Source organism: Coregonus lavaretus, assembly GCF_964263955.1.
Source record: "Coregonus lavaretus genome assembly, chromosome: 10".
Classification (NCBI taxonomy): Eukaryota; Metazoa; Chordata; class Actinopteri; order Salmoniformes; family Salmonidae; genus Coregonus; species Coregonus lavaretus.
This window is the reverse complement of record NC_139997.1, coordinates 26,969,679-26,994,755: the sequence shown is the minus strand read 5'-3', so window position 1 is coordinate 26,994,755 and position 25,077 is coordinate 26,969,679. Positions and strand designations below refer to the sequence as shown.

The window sequence follows — 25,077 nt, the reverse complement described above, 5'->3', positions numbered from 1 at the left end:
GACGCGCGATTGGAGGAGAGTCTCATTTCATAGGAGCGCATTTTCGTCCACTTTCCCTCTCCTCGCCGCCTCTCCTTGATTACCTTTGACCTTTTTCCAAAAGGAGGCTAGAGGAGAGAGGACGCCGGAGTTGAGCCTATCTAATTGAGAAAAATGACAATGGTAATGAATTAATGTTCCAGAACAGTAGGCGGATACACAGTAGGTGGCGGCATGCACCTCTAACGTATGTTTGCAGACCTCCATAATACAATAGAAGAAGATTTTTTTTTTTTTTTTTTTTATATATATATATTTTAATGTTTGACGCTACATTCCAAACCGGAAGTTACCCAATTTGCTCTACAGGCGGAAAAAGAGCTGAAACAGAAAGAAAACAGACAAAAAGTAGCAAGCTAGCTACGTTCATTTCTGAAGAAATTAAACAGTTTACTTAGCGCGATATTATTTTTTAGCAATACGCCTTTGTATTTGCGTGTGCCCTGTGTTCATCCAAGCCTGTCCACAAAGATAACAGACGGGTCACAAATTGAACAACCAGGCAGGAGGTTGAGCTATGCAAACGCCTGTCTTTTCCGACGAAAGGAGAGGGCATATGATTACTTTAAATTAACTAGCTAGCAAGCTCACCATAATTTTCTTCGTCTTGTGAGATTTGTGTGGTTATTACTGTCTTTATTCGAGAACGATAGAGATAGTAACCACGGTAGTTGCCTAAATACGTGCCCAGGAATTGTCATTCATTGACGGCCTCCAAGCCCCGGGGCTCTCCCCCGGCCGGCGACAGAAGCATGGCAGGAAATCCGAGGAGAGGCGCGGGTCTCATCGGCTTGATGAAGGACGCATTTCAGCCCAATCACCAGCCTCTCCAGCCTCCCCAACCTGCGGTGGTAGACAAGAAAATGGTGGAGAAATGCTGGAAACTAATGGATAAGGTAGGTAACAAGCCATCTAATTTCCTCAGGTCTTATGGTAAGTGCATTTGAAGGGTAGTGCAATTGTCTATTTAAATAGCCAGAATAGGCGTTATTACTGCCACTTCTAGTGTGTGTGGTACACATTCAGTGGACAGGGAGCCATGTATTATGTTCAACATAGGAGGGCCAAGCACAGGAAGTAGCTCTTTCAGTAGTTTAGTTGGAATAGGGTCCAGTATGTAGCTTGAAGGTTTAGAGACATGACCATTTTCATGAATGTGTCAAGAGATGTAGGTTTAAAAACATGAGTGTCTCCATTGATCCTAGGTCATGGCAGTTTGTGCAGACTCAGGACAGCTGAGCTTTGGAGAAATACGCAGATTCAAAGAGGATTCCGTAATTTGCTTTCTAATGATCGTGATCTTTTCGTCGAATACCTGCTGTTTTCAACTCTCTTTCAACCTGCTATTTCAACCTCAAAATGCCCTGCTATGAAAAGCCAAGTGACATTTACTCCTGATGTACTGACCTGTTGCAACCTCTACAACCACTGTGATTATTGTTTGACCCTGCTGGTCATCTATGAACGTTTGAACGTCTTGGAGAAAATCTGGCCTTAATAGCCACCCTGCTTCTACATCTGCATTGCTTGCTGTTTGGGGTTTTAGGTTGGGTTTCTGTATAGCACTTTGTGACATCTGCTGATGTAAAAAGGGCTTTATGAATACATTTGATTGAATACTCAAAATATGAAATGCAAGGTTTGCAAATGTCCATAGTGTAGTAATAGCAAAACAATAGCAAAACAATAGGACAGTGTGACAAGTCAATACTATTTATTCTGCAAAATGAAGGTAACATATTCAGGCATTTCTTTATTGGTCTGCATTTTTTATTTATAAAATGGGCTCCAATACATTGTTCCCCAAATGGCCACAATTTCCAAGTATGCTGATTGGGCTATTTTGACTTCAGCAGAGTGTACAAGTTGTCTATTCAGTTTCACAACAAAGTGTGATGAACTAACCATCAAGTGGTTATTACATTATTCCTCTTTTGCTTCCTCACAAGCGTACCTGATCCCTGTGTCTAATGGCCTATTCAGCTATTACAACAATACCAAGTAGCCCTAAAAGGTATTATTTTGTCATGTATTTTACATTTGACACAACCTCAAGAAATGATAGGCCTACAAAATGGTATGTTCCCTTTCCTACTGCTGGTGTGGTAAAAATATACTATTGTGAATAATATTTTCTACAAATCAAATTATATTGGTTGGGTACACTTATTTTGCAGCTGTTATGGCGGGTGTAGCGAAGTGCTTATGAACAAAGATGATAAGGACTACTTGGTGTACTTTCAAAAAGGACAGTTGAGACAATAACACGGTACTGGCTAGGCCTGGTTGTGTGAACCAGCTGAATTATAAACATCAACCAGACTGAAAATAATTAAATTAGCCACAAGCAGGAGCCACAATGTAAAGTTTTGATTTTCCACTTGCCCGTAAATATCCAGGTCACTCATACCCCAAATGTACTCACACTGGTGTGTTTGTCATGATAAGTCCTGCCTGGTTCTCCTGTCCCCTCCATTCAAATACACTACTGGTCAAAAGTTTTAGAACACCTACTCATTCAAGGGTTTTTCTTTTATTTGTACTATTTTCTACATTGTAGAATAATAGTGAAGACACAAACTATAAAATAACACATATGGAATCATGTAGTAACCAAAAAAGTGTTTTTTCAAATAGCAACCCTTTGCCTTGATGACAACTTTGCACAATCTTTGCACAATCTCTCAACCAGCTTCACCTGGAATGCTTTTCCAATAGTCTTGAAGGAGTTCCCACATATGCTGAGCACTTGTTGGCTGCCTTTCCTTCACTCTGCGGTCTGACTCATCCCAAACCATCTAAATTGGGTTGAGGTCGGGGGATTGTGGAGGCCAGGTCATCTGATGCAGCACTCCATCACTCTCCTTCTTGGTCAAATAGCCCTTACACAGCCTGGAGGTGTGTTGGGTCATTGTCCTGTTGAAAAACAAATGATAGTCCCACTTAGCCCAAACCAGATGGGATGGCGTATCGCTGCAGAATGCTGTGGTAGCCATGCTGGTTAAGTGTGCCTTGAATTCTAAATAAATCACCAGCAAAGCACCCCCACACCATAACCAAGACTTTTGTATTTTTGACTTTATGTTTTGTTTACCCCATATGTTACTCTGTGTTGTTGTTTTTATAGCACTGCTTTGCTTTATCTTGGCCAGGTCGCAGTTGTAAATGACAACTTGTTCTCAACTGGCTTACCTGGTTAAATAAAGGTGAAATAAAATAAAAAATAATACCACCTCCTCCATGCTTTATGGTGGGAACTACACATGCGGAGTTCATCCGTTCACCCACACCGCGTCTCACAAAGACACAGCGGTTGGATCCAAGCATCTCAAATTTGGACTCCAGACGAAAGGACACATTTCCACCGGTCTAATGTCCATTGCTCGTGTTTCTTGGCCCAAGCAAGTCTCTTCTTATTATTGGTGTCCTTTAGTAGTGGTTTCTTTGCAGCAATTCGACCATGAATGCCTGATTCACACAGTCCCCTCTTAACAGTTGATGTTGAGTTGTGTCTGTTACTTGAATTCCATGAAGCATTTATTTGGGCTGCAATTTCTGAGGCTGGTAACTCTAATGAACGTATCCTCTGCAGCAGAGGTAACTCTGGGTCTTCCATTCCTGTGGCGGTCCTCATGAGAGCCAGTTTCATCATAGTGCTTGATGGTTTTTGCAACTGCACTTGAAGAAACTTTCAACGTTTTTGAAATGTTCCGTATTGACTGGCCTTCATGTCTTAAAGTAATGATGGACTGTCGTTTCTCTTTGCTTATTTGAGCTGTTCTTGCCATAATATGGACTTGGTCTTTTACCAAATAGGACTATCTTCTGTATAACCCCCCACCTTGTCACAACACAACTGATTGGCTCAAACGCATTAAGAAGGAAAGAAATTCCACATATTAACTTTTTAAGAAGGCACACCTGTTAATTGAAATGCATTCCAAGTGACTACCTCATGAAGCTGGTTGAGAGAATGCCAAGAGTGTGCAAAGCTGTCATCAAGGCAAAGGGTGGCTACTTTGAAGAATCTCAAATATAAGATATATTTTGATTTGTTTAACACTTTTTTGGTTACTACATGATTCCATATGTTATTTCATAGTTTTGATGTCTTCACTATTATTCTACAATGTAGAAAATAGTAAAAATAAAGAAAAACCCTTGAATGAGTAGGTGTTCTAAAACTTTTGACGGTAGTGTATATCTGTTTATCTTCCCTATTCATGCAGTCTGCCCACACAACAATGATAGAACATATTATCATAAATCGTTGAAGCCTGAAAAAACACAAATACACCTGCATCTGTATCCTGTTTTAATTCCATCCCAGTGTTAGAGTTAGCATGATTTTACTAGTGACAATTTCAGTTCTTGTAATATCTAGGGCTAGACTTTCTCTCCTAACCACGTACCTTTTAGCAATTATAACATAGACAAAATGTGTTTTTGTCTTGACAAAGATCAAGTGTTGACATAGCCCATACGTAAACTGATGCAGAAAAAACAAGAAATGAAAACATTTTTACGTTTTAATGTAGGCAATTTCTCACAGATACATGTTGGAGAAACACGTCCAGGTTCCTCTGACCTCGTCTCACCCTCCCTTTCCCACGCAGGTGGTGCGTCTCTGCCAGAACCCTAAGGTGGCCCTGAAGAACAGCCCCCCCTACATCCTGGACCTGCTGCCAGACACCTACCAGCACCTCCGCACCATCCTGTCCCGCTACGAGGGCAAGATGGAGACTCTCGGGGAGAACGAGTACTTCCGGGTGGTGATGGAGAACCTGACCAATAAGATCAAGCAGACCATGAGCTTGTTCAAGGAGGCAAAGGAGCGCATGTATGAGGAGAACTCTCAGCCCAGGTAAAATGGAGGAGGATATTGAGCCTGCTGGGTGCTAGTCTGTTTCTGCTTTAGCCAACTTGTTGTTGTTCAGCTTTAAGGCTAGAACCAAACTTGAAAAGTAGGCCTAGGGGTTCCTATCAAAGGTTTCCTTTCTCGTTATCAAAGTGACTGGTATGTCTTATTTTCGAAGTGATTTCGACCACTTGCGGGGAAGTATAAGAGCATTTATGCATGTCTCAGCAGTGTTAACCTCCTCTTGAGTGAAGCTTCAAAACAGGAACACCCTGGTGGGAGATGGTGTGTGATCAGTGTTTTGAATCTCTTCCAAGAAACTACCCCACACCTCAAACCAATGTTCCATGAATTAAGCACAGGTTCTGTTATTTGCAATGATTTGTAGCCATTTCCACATGAAAAAAGACTAGAAAATAGGAATTGGACATTTTCGTTATTTAGTTGCAGCTAACATTGTTTACATTTACATTACATTTTACATTTGAGTCATTTAGCAGACGCTCTTATCCAGAGCGACTTACAGTTAGTGAATACATATTTTTGTATACTGGCCCCCCGTGGGAATCGAACCCACAACCCTGGCGTTGCAAACGCCATGCTCTATCAACTGAGCTACATCCCTGCCGGCCATTCCCTCCCCTACCCTGGACGACGCTGGGCCAATTGTGCGCCGCCCATGTTTAAAGCTAAGTGAACCGGTGAGGAGTTATGCAAGAACCACTAGGCTAAATGATGAACATATCTTTTTAGGGTATATTTCCTCTTTTACTCAAAAAGACACTGCTAAGCTAAAAACACATCCTGTTTACTTTACAGCGTTCAGTGAAGCAATCATAGAACTATACAGTCATGGCCAAAATTGTTGGCACCCCTGAAATTTTTCCAGAAAATGAAGTATTTCTCACAGAAAAGTATTGAAATTACACATGTTTTGCTATGCACATGTTTATTTCCTTTGTGTGTATTGGAATAACACAAAAAAAACAGGAAAAAAGCAAATTTGACATAATTTCACACAAAACTCAAAAAATGGGCCGGACAAAATGATTGGCACCCTTAACTTAATATTTAGTTGCACACCCTTTGGAAAAAATAACTGAAATCAGTCGCTTCCTATAACCATCAATAAGCTTCTTACACCTCTCACCCGGAATTTTGGACCACTCTTCTTTTGCAAACTGCTCCAGGTCTCTCATATTGGATGGGTGCCTTTTCCCAACAGCAATTTTAAGATCTCTCCACAGGTGTTCAATGGGATTAAGATCTGGACTCATTGCTGGCCACTTCAGAACTCTCCAGCGCTTTGTTGCCATCCATTTCTGGGTGCTTTTTGAAGTATGTTTGGGGTCATTGTCCTGCTGGAAGACCCATGATCTCGGACGCAAACCCAGCTTTCTGACACTGGGCCCTACATTGCGACCCAAAATCCTTTGGTAATCCTCAGATTTCATGATGCCTTGCACACAGTCAAGGCACCCAGTGCCAGAGGCAGCAAAACAACCCCAAAACATCTTTGAACCTCCACCATATTTGACTGTAGGTACTGTGTTCTTTTCTTTGAAGGCTTCATTACATTTTCGGTAAACAGTAGAACGATGTGCTTTACCAAAAAGCTCTATCTTGGTCTCATCTGTCCATAAGACGTTCTCCCAGAAGGAATTTGGCTTACTCATGTACATTTTGGCAAACTGTAGTCTTGCTTTTTTATGTCTCTGTGTCAGCAGTGGGGTCCTCCTGGGTCTCCTGCCATAGCGTTTCATTTCATTCAAATTTCGACGTATAGTTCGCGCTGACACTGATGCACCCTGAGCCTGCAGGACAGCTTGAATTTCTTTGGAACTTGTTTGGGGCTGCTTATCCACCATCCGGACTATCCTGCGTTGCAACCTTTCATCAATTTTTCTCTTCCGTCCACGTCCAGGGAGATTAGCTACAGTGCCATGGGTTGCAAACTTCTTGATCATGTTGCGCACTGTGGACAAAGGAACATCTAGATCTCTGGAGATGGACTTGTAACCTTGAGATTGTTGATATTTTTCCACAATTTTGGTTCTCAAGTCCTCAGACAGTTCTCTTTTCCTCTTTCTGTTCTCCATGCTTAGTGTGGCACACACAGAAACACAATGCAAAGACTGAGTCAACTTCTCTCCTTTTTATCTGCTTTCAGGTGTGATTTTTAGATTGCCCACACCTGTTACTTGCCCCAGGTGAGTTTAAAGGAGCATCACATGCTTGGAACAAACTTATTTATCCACAATTTTGAAAGGGTGCCAATAACTTTGTCCGGCCCATTTTTTTAGTTTTGTGTGAAATTATGTCAAATTTGCTTTTTTCCTGTTTTTTTTTGTGTTATTCCAATACACACAAAGGAAATAAACATGTGCATAGCAAAACATGTGTAATTTCAATACTTTTCTGTGAGAAATACTTCATTTTCTGGAAAAATTTCAGGGGTGCCAACAATTTTGGCCATGACTGTAACTATTTTAGTTCTGTGAAAGCAATGATGCTATCAGTGATTCTTCTGACTCACAAGTAGCACAAATGCATGAGCCATAATAGGAAACTGACGTGCTAGTACTCGTATATAAAATGAAATAGTTTGATTGGGGAAAATGTTTTCTCTTAATGTGACTATCTTCTAAACTAGTATTCAGAGGAATGTAAAATAAATTGTTTAGCCCCTGTGTAAACTTTAGTGGTCTAAAGAGGTAAACCCACCAGGCGGTCTCCAGCATATACAGTGGGGGAAAAAAGTATTTAGTCAGCCACCAATTGTGCAAGTTCTCCCACTTAAAAAGATGAGAGAGGCCTGTAATTTTCATCATAGGTACACGTCAACTATGACAGACAAAATGAGATTTTTTTTCTCCAGAAAATCACATTGTAGGATTTTTAATTAATTTATTTGCAAATCATGGTGGAAAATAAGTATTTGGTCAATAACAAAAGTTTCTCAATACTTTGTTATATACCCTTTGTTGGCAATGACAGGTCAAACGTTTACTGTAAGTCTTCACAAGACGTTTTCACACACTGTTGCTGGTATTTTGGCCCATTCCTCCATGCAGATCTCCTCTAGAGCAGTGATGTTTTGGGGCTGTCGCTGGGCAACACAGACTTTCAACTCCCTCCAAATATTTTCTATGGGGTTGAGATCTGGAGACTGGCTAGGCCACTCCAGGACCTTGAAATGCTTCTTACGAAGCCACTCCTTCGTTGCCCGGGCGGTGTGTTTGGGATCATTGTCATGCTGAAAGACCCAGCCACGTTTCATCTTCAATGCCCTTGCTGATGGAAGGAGGTTTTCACTCAAAATCTCACGATACATGGCCCCATTCATTCTTTCCTTTACACGGATCAGTCATCCTGGTCCCTTTGCAGAAAAACAGCCCCAAAGCATGATGTTTCCACCCCCATGCTTCACAGTAGGTATGGTGTTCTTTGGATGCAACTCAGCATTCTTTGTCCTCCAAACACGACGAGCTGAGTTTTTACCAAAAAGTTATATTTTGGTTTCATCTGACCATATGACATTCTCCCAATCCTCTTCTGGATCATCCAAATGCACTCTAGCAAACTTCAGACGGGCCTGGACATGTACTGGCTTAAGCAGGGGGACACATCTGGCACTGCAGGATTTGAGTCCCTGGCGGCGTAGTGTGTTACTGATGGTAGGCTTTGTTACTTTGGTCCCAGCTCTCTGCAGGTCATTCACTAGGTCCCCCCGTGTGGTTCTGGGATTTTTGCTCACCGTTCTTGTGATCATTTTGACCCCACGGGGTGAGATCTTGCGTGGAGCCCCAGATCGAGGGAGATTATCAGTGGTCTTGTATGTCTTCCATTTCCTAATAATTGCTCCCACAGTTGATTTTTTCAAACCAAGCTGCTTACCTATTGCAGATTCAGTCTTCCCAGCCTGGTGCAGGTCTACAATTTTGTTTCTGGTGTCCTTGACAGCTCTTTGGTCCTGGCCATAGTGGAGTTTGGAGTGTGACTGTTTGAGGTTGTGGACAGGTGTCTTTTATACTGATAACAAGTTCAAACAGGTGCCATTAATACAGGTAACGGGTGGAGGGCAGAGGAGCCTCTTAAAGAAGACGTTACAGGTCTGTGAGAGCCAGAAATCTTGCTTGTTTGAAGGTGACCAAATACTTATTTTCCACCATAATTTGCAAATAAATTCATAAAAAATCCTACAATGTGATTTTCTGGATTTTTTTTCCTCCGTTTGTCTGTCATAGTTGACGTGTACCTATGATGAAAATTACAGGCCTCTCATCTTTTTAAGTGGGAGAACTTGCACAATTGGTGGCTGACTAAATACTTTTTTTCCTCACTGTACCACCACACATGCATTGCAGCAGATGACACTTCTAAGAACCTCATCACACTTTCTTACAACTGAATGGGTGAGCAAGTAAGATGAACGGAATTGAATCAAACGCAATCGCTTCTTTATTGCGCTTTCCCTTTGATCGCCTGTAGTGAATACTCCAGTTGGTATTGCATACCAATCCCCACTCAAAGGTGTTGCTTTAGTAGACTAAAGTGTATTTAGTATCCAATACCAATCATAAGCGACTAGGCTTATACTGCCTAGCCTAAATGTTTGACCAGGGGGTGCCAAAGTCAAAAAATGCATTACCATTGGTCAACCTCAGGGATATTAGGTTTGTTTGAGGACCTGATTTGCTAAGATGAGATATAAGAACTTTTCTCCATAGGCGAAACCTGACCAAGCTGTCACTGATATTCAGCCACATGCTGGCTGAGCTAAAAGCCATCTTTCCCAATGGCTTATTCCAAGGAGACAACTTCCGCATCACCAAAGCTGACGCCGCTGAGTTCTGGAGGAGGTCTTTTGGTGATAAGTGAGTTTGTTTTTGTCTCCTTTCATTATATAAAATGTCCTTAGTTGGGATGCCGTATTTACAAAAGGGGTTCAAATGAAACTAAAACGCTTACCCAAAAACATGCCTGGGGATAATTACTACTTTTGTATCACTAAACGCTTTCCCCTCTGTAGGACCATTGTTCCATGGAGGACGTTCCGCCAGGCTCTTCATGAGTTCCACCCCATCAGCTCAGGCCTGGAGGCCATGGCTCTCAAGTCTACCATCGACCTCACCTGCAACGACTACATCTCCGTCTTCGAGTTTGACATCTTCACCAGGCTCTTCCAGGTAATGATTTGCATGTATTTGTATTTAAGTTTCTCAAACTCAAGTAATGATGATGATGGATGGGTTTCTATAACGCTTTTCCAGGTGCCTAAAACACTTTAAATGGAATGGGGGAACTCAACTCATTCACTACCAAAATAGTTTTACACCCCTTCCAACACCAATATATAGGGAATGTACTTTCACTGCTCCCAATTCCCATTCCTGACCCACTCACTATCATATTACTTTGGATGAGAGTGTCTGCTAAATGAATACAAGGTCACTTACAGTAAGTGTATTCAGGACCACTTACTCTAACATTGTCATCATATTCATAAATAAGTAACCACCCTAAATAACTTGCTTCTCTGCTATTGGAGCTTTCCAAAAATGGATGTAGCAACTAAGGATTCTAGCTTTAAGCACGACAGCAACATAGTACCTTTTACAGTCACAAAATTATTTTCTCTCTGGGGTGCCAAATGTGTAGAAAGTTCACTGTAGAAGTTAACAAACCTGTTGGGGGTGGCTAAGAAAAGGCCTGCGACACCATTGTGTGGGTGGTTAATTTCAACCATGGGTACCTTTTTATTCCATCTGAGGCCATAAGGACATGTGAGTGCAGAGGTACAGACAGCTGCTCTATCATTATTTAGGGTGGGGTGGTTAAAGTACACTCAGTACGTCCTCTATTGGAGGTATCCCAACTGGGCGTGGCCTTTACAGTAGTTCCCTCGACTGTGTGTGCACAGAGGCCACAAGTGTTGCCATAGCCTGACTCCGGGCAGTCTGAAACCAAAATGACTTCCTCAAATTAGCCCTGAGAATTGAACTGGAGATGCCTGTAAATGTTTAACCAATGTAGCTTGTAGTGCAGCAGTGGTTACCAGCCAGTGGCCCTGGAGAGCTACTGGGTATGCAGGCTTTTGTTGCAGCCCACCACTAACACATCAGCTTGAACTAATAGTAAATTAATCATCAAGACATTGAGCTGATTTAGAGCTGGGCTGGAACAAAATCATGCACGCCCTGTAGCTCTCCAGACCATGGTTGATGACCACTGTTGTAGTAAATATCAGGTGAAGAACCAAATCAAATGTATTTATAAAGCCCTTTTTACATTAGCAGATGTCATAAAGGGCTTATACAGAACCCAGCCTAAAACCCAAACGGCAAGCAAAGCAGATGTAGAAGCACGGTGGCTAGGAAAAACGACCTAGAAAGGCAGGAACCAAGGAAGAAACCCAGAGAGTAACCAGGCTCTGAGGGGTGGCCAGTCCTCTTCTTGCTGTGCCGGGTGTAGATTATAAGAGTACATGGCCATTAAGGCCAGATCGTTCTTCAAGATGACCAGCAGGGTCAAATAATAATCAGTGGTTGTAGAGGGTGCATCTCAGGAGTAAATGTCACTTGGCTTTTAATAGCCGAACATTCAGAGGTTGAGACAGCAGGTGCGGGAGGGAGGGAGAGGGTCCGGGACAAGGTAGCACGTCCGGTGAACAGGTCAGGTTTCCATAGGCACAGGCGAAACAGCAGAAACTGGGTCAGCAGCACGACCAGGTGGACTGGGGACGGGGGCAGCCGGGAGTCATCAGGCCAGATGGTCCTAGGGCTCAGGTCCTCCGGGAGGGTAGAGAAAGATGGGAGAATTAGAGGGAGGATACTTAAATTCACACAGGACACCAGATAAGACAGGAGCATTTCACCAGATAGGACAGACTAGCCCTAGCCCCCCGGCACATAGACTATTGCAGAATAGATACTGAAGGCTGAGACGGGGGGTCGGGGGACACTGTGGCCCTGTCCGACGATACCCCCGGTACAGGGCCAACCAGGCAGGATATAACCCCACCCACTTTGCCAAAGCACAGCCCCCACACCACTAGAGGGATATCAACAGACCACCAACTAGGACTGTGGCGGTCATGAAATGTTGTCAGCCGGTGATTGTCAAGCAAACTGCCGGTCTCACGGTAATTGACCGTTAATTAACATAAACACATTTAGCATCTCCTGGCTTCCACACATAGCCTACAAGCCACTAATGAAGACCTTTGGAACATCTACATTTTAGTCTAATAAATCCATGTAACACCATCACAAGAAATCCATTATTTATTTTAAACAGGCCTAAAGAAACATGATATGAAGAAAATGTAGTTTATTTCAGAAGAACAGTATAGCACAATCTGAGTTGTCCTTATGTTAGGCCCTGATCTGGCTATGCCATATGGCTGTGGGCTACACTAGTTCATTTAGCAGACAAGATTTGCTTAGAATTCCGTTGCATTATTTTATATTATTTTATATTATGAAGAATACAATTGAACATAGCTGAATAAAATAGAAAGGATATTTTCTCCAAACAATTTGAGGGAGTGTGCACATGCGGCTATTCTGTGATTAGCAGTTAACAAAGACACAGGTACTCCTATATGCTTAATTTATAGTTATTTATGTAACTTTAGTTGTGATATAAATGTTGGGCTATATGTTTAGATTTTTAATAATAGTTAGCTGCATGATGTGACTAATGATGATTTGAAAAAAGTCGCATGAAAGGCATGACCTCTGCTTTGTTTTTTGCGCAGGCTGTACACACTTCATCAGTCTCTCATTCACAATTTGACAAGCACTTGATAATGCCTCAATTTTCCGGCTGCATCCCCTTTTGGGTGGCCTTAATGCCCCCTAAAAACATCCATGCCTTCTGCGGCCAGTGCCCGTTGTGCCCTTAGGCTGAATATAATAATTATAATGAGCTTCTCCCGGCTGCGTGCCGAAGCACCTCTCACTCACATGGCTCTCCGTCATGTGATCGGATCTTTCTCATAGGCTGCAAGGGAAGACCGACACATCTGGGACACAACTGCGCGCGTCCTTATCCAATTCCGAGGTGCATATTGAAGATATTGGAAGAACTGTCCACATTTACTTTTCGTCAGCCAACAAGATGAGTAGGCCTAACGAACAGCAAAAGCACTAGCCTATGTCAATCTACTATCCCCTATAGTACAAAAGTTGACCTACTCTATTATGTGCGAGAAAATAAATATTCCAAACATAGTCTGGGACAGTTGTTGTGGGATGCGATCAGTGGTGTAAAGTACTTAAGGAAAAATACTTTAAAGTACTACTTAAGTCGTTTTTTTTGGTATCTGTACTTTACTATTTATATTTTTGACTACTTTTACTTTTACTTCACTACATTCCTAAATAAAATAATGTACTTTTTACTCCATACATTTTCCCTGACACCCAAAAGTACTCGTTCCATTTTTAATGCATAGCAGGACAGGAAAATGGTCCAATTAATGCACAAATCAAGAGAACATCCCTGGTCATCCCTACTGCCTCTGATCTGGCAGACTCACAAAACACAAATGCTTCGTTTGTAAATTATGTCTGAGTGTTTGAGTGTGCCCCTGGCTATCCGTAAATTAAAAAGATTTGCTTAATATAAGGAATTTGAAACGATTTATGCCTTTACTTTTGATACTTAAGTATATTTTAGCAATTACATTTACTTTTGATACTTAAGTATATTTAAAACCAAATACTTTTAGACTTTTACTCAAGTAGTATTTTACTGGGTGACTTTCACTTTTACTTGAGTCATTTTCTTTTAAATTATCTTTACTTTCACTCAAGTATGACAATTGGGTACTTTTTACACCACTGGATGCGATAGATCCCAAATTAATACAACCACTAGCATCAATAAACCTGTTTTTAAGCAATGAGCCTGATGCAACAGATGAGAACGTTTAGCTTAAAATGTTGATAAACTATTAGGCTATTTCTTCACATTATAAGCGCAGCAATGCGCACACGGCAGTAGGCTATAAGCGCGAATGTTCCATTAGCAGGAAAACACCATTCTCAAAAGTGACCACAAATGCGAATATGCATGTATTGCTTTTATTATAAAGGTGCATTTATATGGTGAAAATTATCTTCCCCAAACTTGAAACTCATGCACTGCGTATGCATGCCATTTAGGCTCTACACCCATTGTAAAGCGTATTAATGTGCTTTGTTTTAAAAGTTATTTGGCCACTTTAGTTGTGATACAAACCTTATCAAAACATATAGGCCTATGGGCTAGGCTACATGAGCTATGATTAGGAAAAAGCCTCAAAAATAATAATGTGCTCTTTGCCTTAAGCTGGGCATCATTCACAAGTGATAATATATTATTCACAAGTGATAGGCTAATATTGTCACCCATCACACTGTTCTTGATTTAATATTGTCTTTACATATACTAAATAATATATGTGTGAAATTTGTTTTGATTTAGAATGGACTATTATCATGCACCTGTCTCGAAACAGGGGCAACGGAAAAAAATACATGTCATCTATGCACTTAAATAGCGAATAGAGGACGCTTTTCACATGGGTAATTTTCATCCCAGTCAGGTAGGCTCAATGTCCTTAATATTAGGAAAGTTGAGAAATGAATATAGTAGGCCTAGCCTATAGAAAGCAGATGGGATCCTCCTCTTTTTAAGAGGTCATCACTCTGTTCACACGCAATTGCATAGCCTATAGAAATGTTGAGCAAAATGAGCTCATGGGCTCTCATGAAGTGTTTGATTTAGATTTTCGATTACATTTGCATTGATGTCAGAGTGATTAGCGGGACAATAGAGTGCTAAGTACCAGGCAGTTAGCAAGTTTGGTAGGCTACCACATTTACATTTTAGTCATTTAGCAGACGCTCTTATCCAGAGAGACTTACAGTTAGTGAGTGCATACATTTTTCATACTGGCCCCCCGTGGGAAACGAACCCACAACCCTGGCGTTGCAAGCGCCATGCTCTACCAACTGAGCTACAGGGGACCCTGTAATGACCATCAGCAGCATCAGAGCTTGGAGAAGCCTAATTACCGTGACTAAGCGGTCACGTGGAATTTGACTGTCATGACTCGTGACAGCCGGTGTGGCGGTAATACGGTCACTGTAACAGCCCTACCACCAACTTACTACCCTGAGACAAGACTGAGTATAGCCCACGAAGATCTCCTCCACCGCACAAGCCCGAGGGGGCGCATAACCGGACAGGAAGATCACGTCAGTGACTCAACCCACTCAAGTTGAGTATAGCGAAAAAAGCCTGGCACGACGTGACGCACTCCTCCTAGGGACGGCATGGAAGAGCGCTAGTAAGCCAGTGACTCAGCCCCCGTAATAGGGTCAGAGGCAGAGAATACTAGTGGGAACACAAGTGCTTTTTTAGTTTTTTGTTAACTAGGATTACGATTTGTTGTCAGGGTTTTGACCATGGTGTGCGTGCATGTGTGTGCTTGCACGTGTGTGTGTGTGTGTGTGTGTGTTATGTAGCCGTGGTCATCTCTCCTGAGAAACTGGAACAGTCTGGCTGTCACACACTCAGGGTACATGGCCTTCCTCACCTACGACGAGGTCAAAGCCCGGCTTCAGAGGTTCATCCACAAGCCTGGCAGGTGAGACACACACACTGACATGCACACACTTGCATGCACTTGCATACACACTAACACACACAAACAGTGAGGCACACAGACCATCCAAATACATCAACATGTACACTCACAACTTCCCTCATGGACCACACACACCTCGCTGAATGTTGATCTGCTGCTCGTTCGGCGTGGTGTATTTTAGGGACCATTCTACATGTACAATCGGTTTGCAAATTACGGCCGGCCCTCACACACCACACGTCTGTGGTCTGCCTCTGTCCCAGTTATATCTTTAGACTGAGCTGCACTCGGCTGGGCCAGTGGGCCATTGGCTACGTCACTGCAGATGGGAACATCCTGCAGACCATCCCCCACAACAAGCCCCTCTTCCAGGCCCTCATTGACGGATACAGGGAGGGATTGTGAGTACCATGACATAGCCAAGATGAAAGAATGACCAAATACTACCTTCTCTGGTTCTATGAAGGCGTTTGCTAAATCTGTTATAAAGTTTCCTCTGAAAGAGGTTGAAATCAGTTTCTAAGACTACAAACTAAAGTCACCACAGAATTGCACATTTAATTAGTTGAAATAACAGGAAATCATACAGCCTGTGGCTTCAACTGGCCATTGAAATGTTTTGGTTTGTTGCTCTCTCTCCAGCTACCTGTTCCCAGATGGCCGGACCCAGAACCCAGACCTCACAGGGCTGTGTGAGCCCTCCCCACAGGACCACATCAAAGTCACACAGGTCAGACACACATACTCACATCCACTTCAGGTTGTAATTCAGACTTCAGATTCAATTGTGTGACTCAAAAGTTTGCCTACTGTAATTTTCCATAGCTTACAATGCCCTAAACTTACATTTGTATACTTATTCAGATTTATGTGTGTCTTTCTCAAGTCAGAATGCTGTCTGTTTAGATGGATGTTTCCTAAAGAAATGTGTCCTATTGTAGTATGCATACACTGAGATATTATTACATTTCTGTTGCATCGCCTTTCTCTTCTCTGTTACAGGAGCAGTACGAGCTCTACTGTGAGATGGGCTCCACATTCCAGCTGTGTAAGATATGTGCAGAGAATGACAAGGATGTGAAGATCGAGCCCTGTAGCCATCTCATGTGCACCTCCTGTCTCACTGCCTGGCAGGTAGGTCCCAGAGTTGGGTCACCCTGAAATTGTCTATTGTTTCACTCAAGCATTTTGTACATTTTATCTGGTCAGATTTAGTCTATTTTGGTCCTGTGCTGTTGCTCTCCCCTCTTCCTCTCCTTTCTTTTTCTGTCTCTCTCTATAGGAGTCGGAGGGGCAGGGCTGTCCGTTCTGTCGCTGTGAGATTAAAGGCACGGAGCCCATTGTGGTGGACCCCTTCCACCCCAAGAACAATGGCAGCGGGGCCTCCTTCGCCAGCTTCCAGGGGCCCTACGGGGCGGAGGGAGGGGGCTCCCTGTCAGTCTCCCCGAGCAATGACGAGGACGATGACGAGCGCCTGGAGGACCCCCACCTCAACATGAGCAGGCTGGCCTGCACCAAGGCAAGACCCCCTCGCCACCAGCCACCATCTAGAACCAGACAGACTTTGTCATGTTCTCTCTCTTTCTTCTACACACACCATCTCACAACGTCATTGTTTCCTTATGTGCTCAAAGTGAAAAGGCAATCTATAAAAGACTTGGTCGTTTTCAGAATTCACCAATCAGATACACCACCCTGTAAATCAACAACTAAAAAAACAGCTCCTCCATCTACATGTTGTAGAAACAGTCTAACGTCTGGAGTTTGTTTTGATGTCTCCCCTGTGTGTTTTCAGTTAGAGCGCCCACCCTCCCCTGTGACGCCACTGCCCCCGGTGCCCCCCCGGCTGGACCTGCTGCAGCCGAGGCCCCCCAGCTCCCCAGGGGCCCTGGGCCAAGGAGCCACACCCAAGGCAAGTGGAGAACCTAATCCTTTAATCACTTAATCAAATTCAAGCTTTCTTATGTATATAAGGGTGTGTGACCATGCATGTCATGTGGCATTTACATTTCACTAATTTAGCAGACACTCTAATCCAGAACGACTTGCAATGAATTTACAATTATAAATTGCATCCAGTCATATTAATATCTGCTCTCCCCAGATTGCAGCCCTCCACAGAGACAAACCTTTGCCTCTCCCTCCTGCCCTGCGAGAGTTACCCCCACCTCCCCCACCCGAGCGCCCCTCTCCCCTTGGGCCCCCAGAGGGCCGGCTCCAGAGGAGACCCCTGCCATGTACACCTCCGGAGCCCAACTGGGCCTCCAACTACATGGTTCCCCGGCCTGTTGCCAATGCCCCCCCACAGACCAACGGACCCAGTGACAGTGACTGCATCCCCAGAGCAAAGCCGCTGGCAGCGACCAACGCTATCTACTCCCTGGCAGTCAGGTATGGCATTTGTATAGATATGGATAAAATATGTGGTATGTATGTAATGTAGATGTTCAATTGAGATTAGTCACTCTGCCCTGAAGAGCTCAGGGAAATGCAGGTTTTGGTTCTAGTCCAGCACTAAAACACTAGATTTTATGTAGTAGTGGTCTTCCATTCCTGACGTGATTGGTTGAATCAGATGCTCTCTGGGACTTACACTCTCTGGACCCCCTTTTGCCTCCAGAACAGCCTGAATTCTTCGGGGCATGTATTCTTCAAGGTTTCGGAAACGGTCGTTGCTCAGTTGGTATCAAGGGACCTAATGTGTGCCAGGAAAACATTCCCCACACCAGTACACCACCGCCACCAGCCTGTACCAGGCAGGGTGGGTCCATGGACTCGTGCTGCTTACACCAAATCCTGACTTGCCATCAGCATGACGGAACACAAACCGGGATTTGTCGGACCAGGCGATGTTTTTCCAGTCCTCAACTGTCCTGTGTTGGTGATCGCGTGCCCGCTGGAGCCGGGTCTTCTTTTTTTTTTTGTTGACAGGAGTGAAACTCGTGTGGTCGTCTGCTGCAATAGCCCGTCCATGACAAGGATCGACGAGTTGTGCGTTCCGAGATGTCGTTCTGCACACCACTGTTGTACTGCGCCGTTATTTGTCGGTTTGTGGCCCGCCGGTTAGCTTGCACGATTCTTGCCATTCTCTTTAGACCTCTCATTAATTAGCTGTTTTCACCCACAGGACTGCCTCTGACTGGATGTTTTTTGTTTGTTGCACCATTCTCGGTAAACCCTAGACACTGTCGTGCGTGATAAATTCCAGGAGGGTGGACGTTTCTGAGATGCTGGATCCGGTGAGCCTTGCAGCAACGATCATACTACGCTCCATGTTGCTTAGGTCACTAGTTTTGCCCATTCTAACATTCAGTCGAACAGTAACTGAATGCCCTGATGCCCGTCTGCCTGCTTTATATAGCAAGCCATGGCCACGTGACTCACTGTCTGTAGGAGCGATCCATTTTTGTGAACCGGGTGGCGTACCTAATAAACTGATTGGCTATATTCCTTGTTGTAACTCATGGAACGACTGATCGGGAATTCAAACGCGTCATGTGTATTACCTGGCTCAGTCTCTCTCTGTCTGTCTGTGTCTCTGTTTGTTGTTAGGCCTCCTCAACGGGCGTCTACTGGTGAGAAGTCGTCTGGGAGTGACGAGGAGAACGAGTACATGAGCCCCACCTCTCTCCCTGCAGGAGGACCCTCCTGGGCCATGGCGGGGGCTATTGTGCCACCACCGCCCCAAACCACTAACCACGACTCACGGTGAGCACTCAAGACCGTCACTATGAGGTGGCCCAGTAGATTATGATTGTACCATCCTAGATGTATGTATTTCCTGAATGGTTTAAATCTATGATCAGTACAGGGTCATGACTACTGTTTTTCTGATGCCCCTCCCTCTGCCCGTCATCTCTCCCGCTCTCTTTCTCCATCCCTGCCTCTCTCTCTCTCCCCCCCTCCTCTCATAGAACTGTGGTGTGTGATGTGGACTGTGAGGACCCTCAGGTGTATGAGTCCATGTGTAACATCAAGGCCCAGGCTAGTGCTGCTGAGCCTCTGCCCGCCCTGTCCCTGCCACAGCCGCCCCCAGAGTCCGGTACATAGAGATTCATTAAGGATCTCTATTCTTACCTTTCTGATGGCTCATGAAGTTCCATAAGTCATACCTTTGTACAATCAGAAAACCATCATCCAACTTGGGCTTGAATCACAATCTATTTATTTGCTACTATACCTGGCCAGAAACGTACTATCTCAATGAGTGTGGCCAGTGGCCACGATCGGATTACAGTTCATTTTGATCCCCACCATTGATAGGGTTATCTGTTAAGCCAGTTATCATGTATCTCAGCACATAGAAAATGTATATTCTGTATTCGGGGTATTAAAATCACTATCTTTCTTTTTTTAACCCTTTAATTCTCTTGTTTCCCTCCAGACTACCTAATTCCGCCCCCTGCGGTTCCCCTGCACCGTGCGGTAGAGGAGATCGAGGCAAAGGATCTGTATGAGTATGACTACCCCCGACCCCAGGCTCCCCCGGCCCCCGCCAGGCGCACCCTCTCTGATGTCACCGGCACCTCGGCCGCCTTCAGCTGCCTCACCATGGACAGCCCGTCTACCATGGATGCCTGTATGTAGCTTAGCATTAGTGTTTTCAGTCCTTTTACTCTCTTGCTTTATCATGTTAACAGAGTTATAGTTATCAAACACCATCTCATGAACATGTTCTCTCCTCTCTCTCAGCTATGTTTGCATCAGGTCAGGACCCCGAGCGCCCCCCTAAGCCCCTCCCCCGCAGGGTCAACTCAGACCGGCAGCCCTGCCCCCTCACCCCAGAGGCCCTGCCTGCTGCTGCCAGTCCATCAGCGGGCTCCCGAGGAGCGTCTGGAGGGTCCGCTCCTGTTCCTGGCGCGGAGCTACCCATCAACGGGGAGATAGAACGGCTGATGAGCCAGGGCTATTCGTTCCAGGACATCCAGAAGGCCCTGATGATCGCCCAGAACAACCTGGAGACGGCCAAGAACATCCTGCGCGAGTTTGTCTCCATCCCCTCCACGGCCCACATCCTCACGTAGCAGTCGCAGCATCACACACTATATCCTTTACCCACTGTGCCATAATGGATAGCATTTCTACTGCGCTAGCTGTGACAGGTCTGGAAGCGCTGTATATTGTAAGGGGAGGAGGACTCACCTTGGTCCCATGCACAGGCATCTAGTGAGATAATCTAAAGGGTGAGGGAGAATGCTTCATGTGGCCTCTGTACGGCCAAGCCTTTGAACCTCACATGGTCGTTTGTGCTTGCCTCCAGTCTTGTGTGGCTCTAAGCATTTCCTTGTTTCTGGGTACAGCGTAAAGTAAGTCTAACTTTACACTGTGCTTAGGCTGCAATGTCTCGCAAGGAATAGTTTGGGACTTATTGTGCTGTCGTCGGGGCATACTTAACTCATGATTCCCCCTCCCTCGTACATTAATTTTGTAGCTAAATACATCAGGTGGAGACAAAAGCATTTAATTCTGTGGTTTGTGCTAAAGCTAACGAATGTGAATCTTGAAGTTGCATTGCAGTATTACAGGGCTCCATGTCATACATTTCACTGTATTGTAGTAAATGAAGTAATGATTTTTAAAAGTAAGCATAACTCCAAATTGCTTTAGTTCCTGGTTTATTGATGGTCTTATAATATACAACAGTCTGAATGATGTGTCTGTAATCTTGGAATGTACAGTAAACGTATTCAATGTAGTGCTAACATTGACGGATTAACTAACGTGTAACATTTATCATACACTACCGGTCAAAAGTTTTAGAACACCTACTCATTCAAGGGTTTTTCTTTATTCTTTACTATTTTCTACATTGTAGAATAACAGTGAAGACATCAAAACTATGAAATAACACATATGGAATCATGTAGTAACCATATGGAACACATATGAACCAGACCGGCAGCCCTGTTATTTCAACCATATGAAATAACACATATGGAATCATGTAGTAACCAAAAAAGTGTTAAACAAATCAAAATATATTTTATATTTGAGATTCTTTAAATAGGGAGGGGGCGGGGGGGCAATGCAAATAGTCTGGATAGCCATTTGATTAGATGTTCAGGAGTCTTATGGCTTGGGGGTAGAAGCTGTTTAGAAGCCTCTTGGACCTAGACTTGGTGCTCTGGTACCGCTTGCCGTGCGGTAGCAGAGAGAACAGTCTATGTCTAGGGTGGCTGGAGTCTTTGACACTTTTTAGGGCCTTCCTCTGACTCCTTGATGACAGCTTTGCACACTCTTGGCATTCTCTCAACCAGCTTCACCTGGAAAGCTTTTCCAACAGTCTTTAAGGAGTTCCCATATATGCTGAGCATTTGTTGGCTGCTTTTCCTTCACTCTGCGGTCCGACTCATCCCAAACCATATCAATTGGGTTGAGGTCGGGTGATTGTGGAGGCCAGGTAATCTGATGCAGCACTCCATCACTCTCCTTCTTGGTCAAATAGCCCTTACACAGCCTGGAGGTGTGTTGGGTCATTGTCCTGTTGAAAAACAAATGATAGTCCCACTAAGCCCAAACCAGATGGGATGGTGTATCGCTGCAGAATGCTGTGGTAGCCATGCTGGTTAAGTGTGCCTTGAATTCTAAATAAATCACAGACAGTGTCACCAGCAAAGCACCCCCACACCATAACACCACCTCCTCCATGCTTTACGGTGGGAACTACACATGCAGAGATCATCCGTTCACCCACACTGCGTCTCACAAAGACAAAGCGGTTGGAACCATAAATTGCAAATTTGGACTCCAGACCGAAGGACAAATTTCCACTGGTCTAATGTCCATTGCTCGTGTTTCTTGGCCCAAGCAAGTCTCTTCTTCTTATTGGTGTCCTTTAGTAGCTGATTCACGCAGTCTCCTCTGAACAGTTGACGTTGAGATGTGTCTGTTACTTGAACTCTGAAGCATTTATTTGGGATGCAATTTCTGAGGCTGGTAACTCTAATGACCTTATCCTCTGCAGCAGAGGTAACTCTGGGTCTTCCATTCCTGTGGCGGTCCTCATGAGAGCCAGTTTCATCATAGCGCTTGATGGTTTTTGCGACTGCACTTGAAGAAACTTCAAGTTCTTTAATGTTCCGTATTGACTGACCTTCATATCTTAAAGAAATGATGGACTGTCATTTCTCTTTTGCTTATTTGAGCTGTTCTTGCCATAATATGGACTTGGTCTTTTACCAAATAGGGCTGTCTTCTGTATACCTCCCCTACCTTGTCACAACACAACTGATTGGCTCAAACGCATAAAGAGGGAAAGAAATTCCACAAATTAACTTTTAAGAAGGCACACTTGTTAATTGAAATGCATTCCAGGTGACTACCTCATGAAGCTGGTTGAGAGAATGCCAAGAGTGCGCAAAGCTGTCATCTAGGCAAAGGGTGGCTATTTGAAGAATATAAAATATATTTTGATTTGCTTAACACTTTTTTGGTTACGACATGATTCCATACGTGTTATTTCATAGTTTTATAATAATAATAATATGCCATTTAGCAGACGCTTTTATCCAAAGCGACTTACAGTCATGCGTGCATACATTTAATTTTTTTGTGTATGGGTGGTCCCGGGGATCGAACCCACTACCTTGGCGTTACAAGCGCCGTGCTCTACCAGCTGAGCTGCAGAGGACCACAGTGATGTCTTCACTATTAGTGATGTCTTCACTATTATTCTACAATGTAGAAAATAGTAAAAATAAAGAAAAACCCTTGAATGAGTAGGTGTTATAACTTTTGACCGGTAGTGTATATTTGTAATTATTTTTTATAATTGTTTTAATGCCACCAGTGGTAGTGGTTTCACGGTTAAGCCTTATTGTTAATTCTGTGAATAGCTTATATATTTTAAAGTGGCAGTATCCTTTTTTAATGTCATACTTAAAAATTAAGGGAGTATATGTGCCCTATCAGAATTTTGCTAGCCTAATCCATGTGCAATTGGACTGCTGCTTGTAAGGGTTTTACAATTTTTCGTATCCATACTATTCATTTTCCAGACAATAGCATATTAATTGGGCAGAGAAGACAAAGTGATCCAAGTCATATACAGTCATATATACACTCCTTGATATTTAGTGAAATGAAGTACTTAATTGGCACTACCTCATAGACTTGCTTTGCTGCCTCTTCTTGTACAACGTTCTTGATACGGTACAAACAGACCATGGCCCCATCGTAAGGTGGCTCAATATTTGAGTTTTGAACTTTGTTAATGCATTTTCTTTGTACCTACCTTGATTAGCAGTCTTTTTTCCCAGGGATGTGGCTTCGACACATTATTGAGAATGTGTTAATATATGAGTAATTACATTCATTTCCTTAGAATTTGAAACCCAGTTGAACAGAGTGAGTTTTTGTCATTGTCCTCTTGACTCGGGTACACAACAGAAACTGAACAATGTGTAGTGATATGCCAAGGTTGTATGGGGACTCACACTCCAGGAATGTTAGTTGTAAATGTGTTGGATTTAAAGCCAAAAGCATTTAAATACAGGTTTAAATCGCATATTAGTAGTAGATACTTGTAAGGTCATTGTAAAGGATGGCCATGATATTTCTGCATCGGTTTGTTTCTCTTGATCTCAATACGGTTTTAACTTCTTTCAAATTGTGATGTACGTTGATTGCAATTCCTTGATCATGAACTTAAGTGCCACTCCTTGTAAAACAATTAGTGAGAATTGACTTGACATTTTTCAAAGTAGTGCTTTGTAAGCCCTCTGCTTTCCACTGTGTCACTCATATGTGGATTTACCACAAGAGGGCACTCTGTCATTAGATTTTTATTTTATTTATTTCACCTTTATTTAACCAGGTAAACCAGTTGAGAACAAGTTCTCATTTACAACTGCGACCTGGCCAAGATAAAGCAAAGCAGTGCGATAAAAACAACAACACAGAGTTACATATGGGGTAAAATAGATAGACCCCAGACCCCACGCATAGTGCTCAATAGCTGCAGATTTTACTGGTATACTGTAGCACAGTTGGTACTTGTCATTCAATCTAAGATCCAATGTGAAAATGTATGGTATAACTCATTGTTCGCCTAACAGTTACATACGAAGAGAAAACAACACAAAATAGCTTTTTTCATTGCCTTGTTATTGCATGTGTAGATAAAATATTTTATTTATTGATTTTAATATACTCAGCATTCATTATGTTGCCATGTGTTCATGCCTCAGCCATTAAAGATTTTAAAATAAACAATATTTTCTTTAAAATTTGATGATTGATATATTTTATTGAAAAAGTTATACATAATATTGTAGTTCTGGAAAAATATGGTCTGTTGATAATGTAGCTCCGGAAAATAACTGTTTCCAATTTGGTAACAGTAAGGGCATTCAAACGCAGATGAAATTTGCAGTTTCAACATGTCTAGACTATTGTGTTGAACCTCCCCCTCCTCTCACCAAGCATGCTCTCTATGGAAATCTGGAGCTACTGTACTACTCACTCCAGCATACAGCATAACCGTGGTTAGAGGGGAGAATTCTCCCCTTTCCCCGTCGATCACATTCTGGGTCTCTGA

At 43.2% G+C, this 25,077-nt stretch overlaps 1 protein-coding gene across 1 annotated transcript; it reads left to right on the top strand.

The window, feature by feature from the left end:
- Positions 1 to 366: 366 nt before the first annotated feature.
- On the top strand, positions 367 to 24,769 carry LOC311136501 (E3 ubiquitin-protein ligase CBL-like). The gene is made up of 15 exons (XM_084170648.1): positions 367 to 935; positions 4,656 to 4,903; positions 9,628 to 9,774; positions 9,930 to 10,086; positions 15,418 to 15,539; positions 15,803 to 15,940; positions 16,182 to 16,269; positions 16,542 to 16,673; positions 16,822 to 17,058; positions 17,335 to 17,451; positions 17,644 to 17,930; positions 19,092 to 19,247; positions 19,454 to 19,581; positions 19,924 to 20,118; positions 20,232 to 24,769. Exons 1-15 carry the CDS (start codon positions 792 to 794, stop codon positions 20,561 to 20,563), a joined length of 2,628 nt encoding a protein of 875 aa, XP_084026774.1. The 5' UTR covers positions 367 to 791; the 3' UTR covers positions 20,564 to 24,769.
- Positions 24,770 to 25,077: the final 308 nt, after the last annotated feature.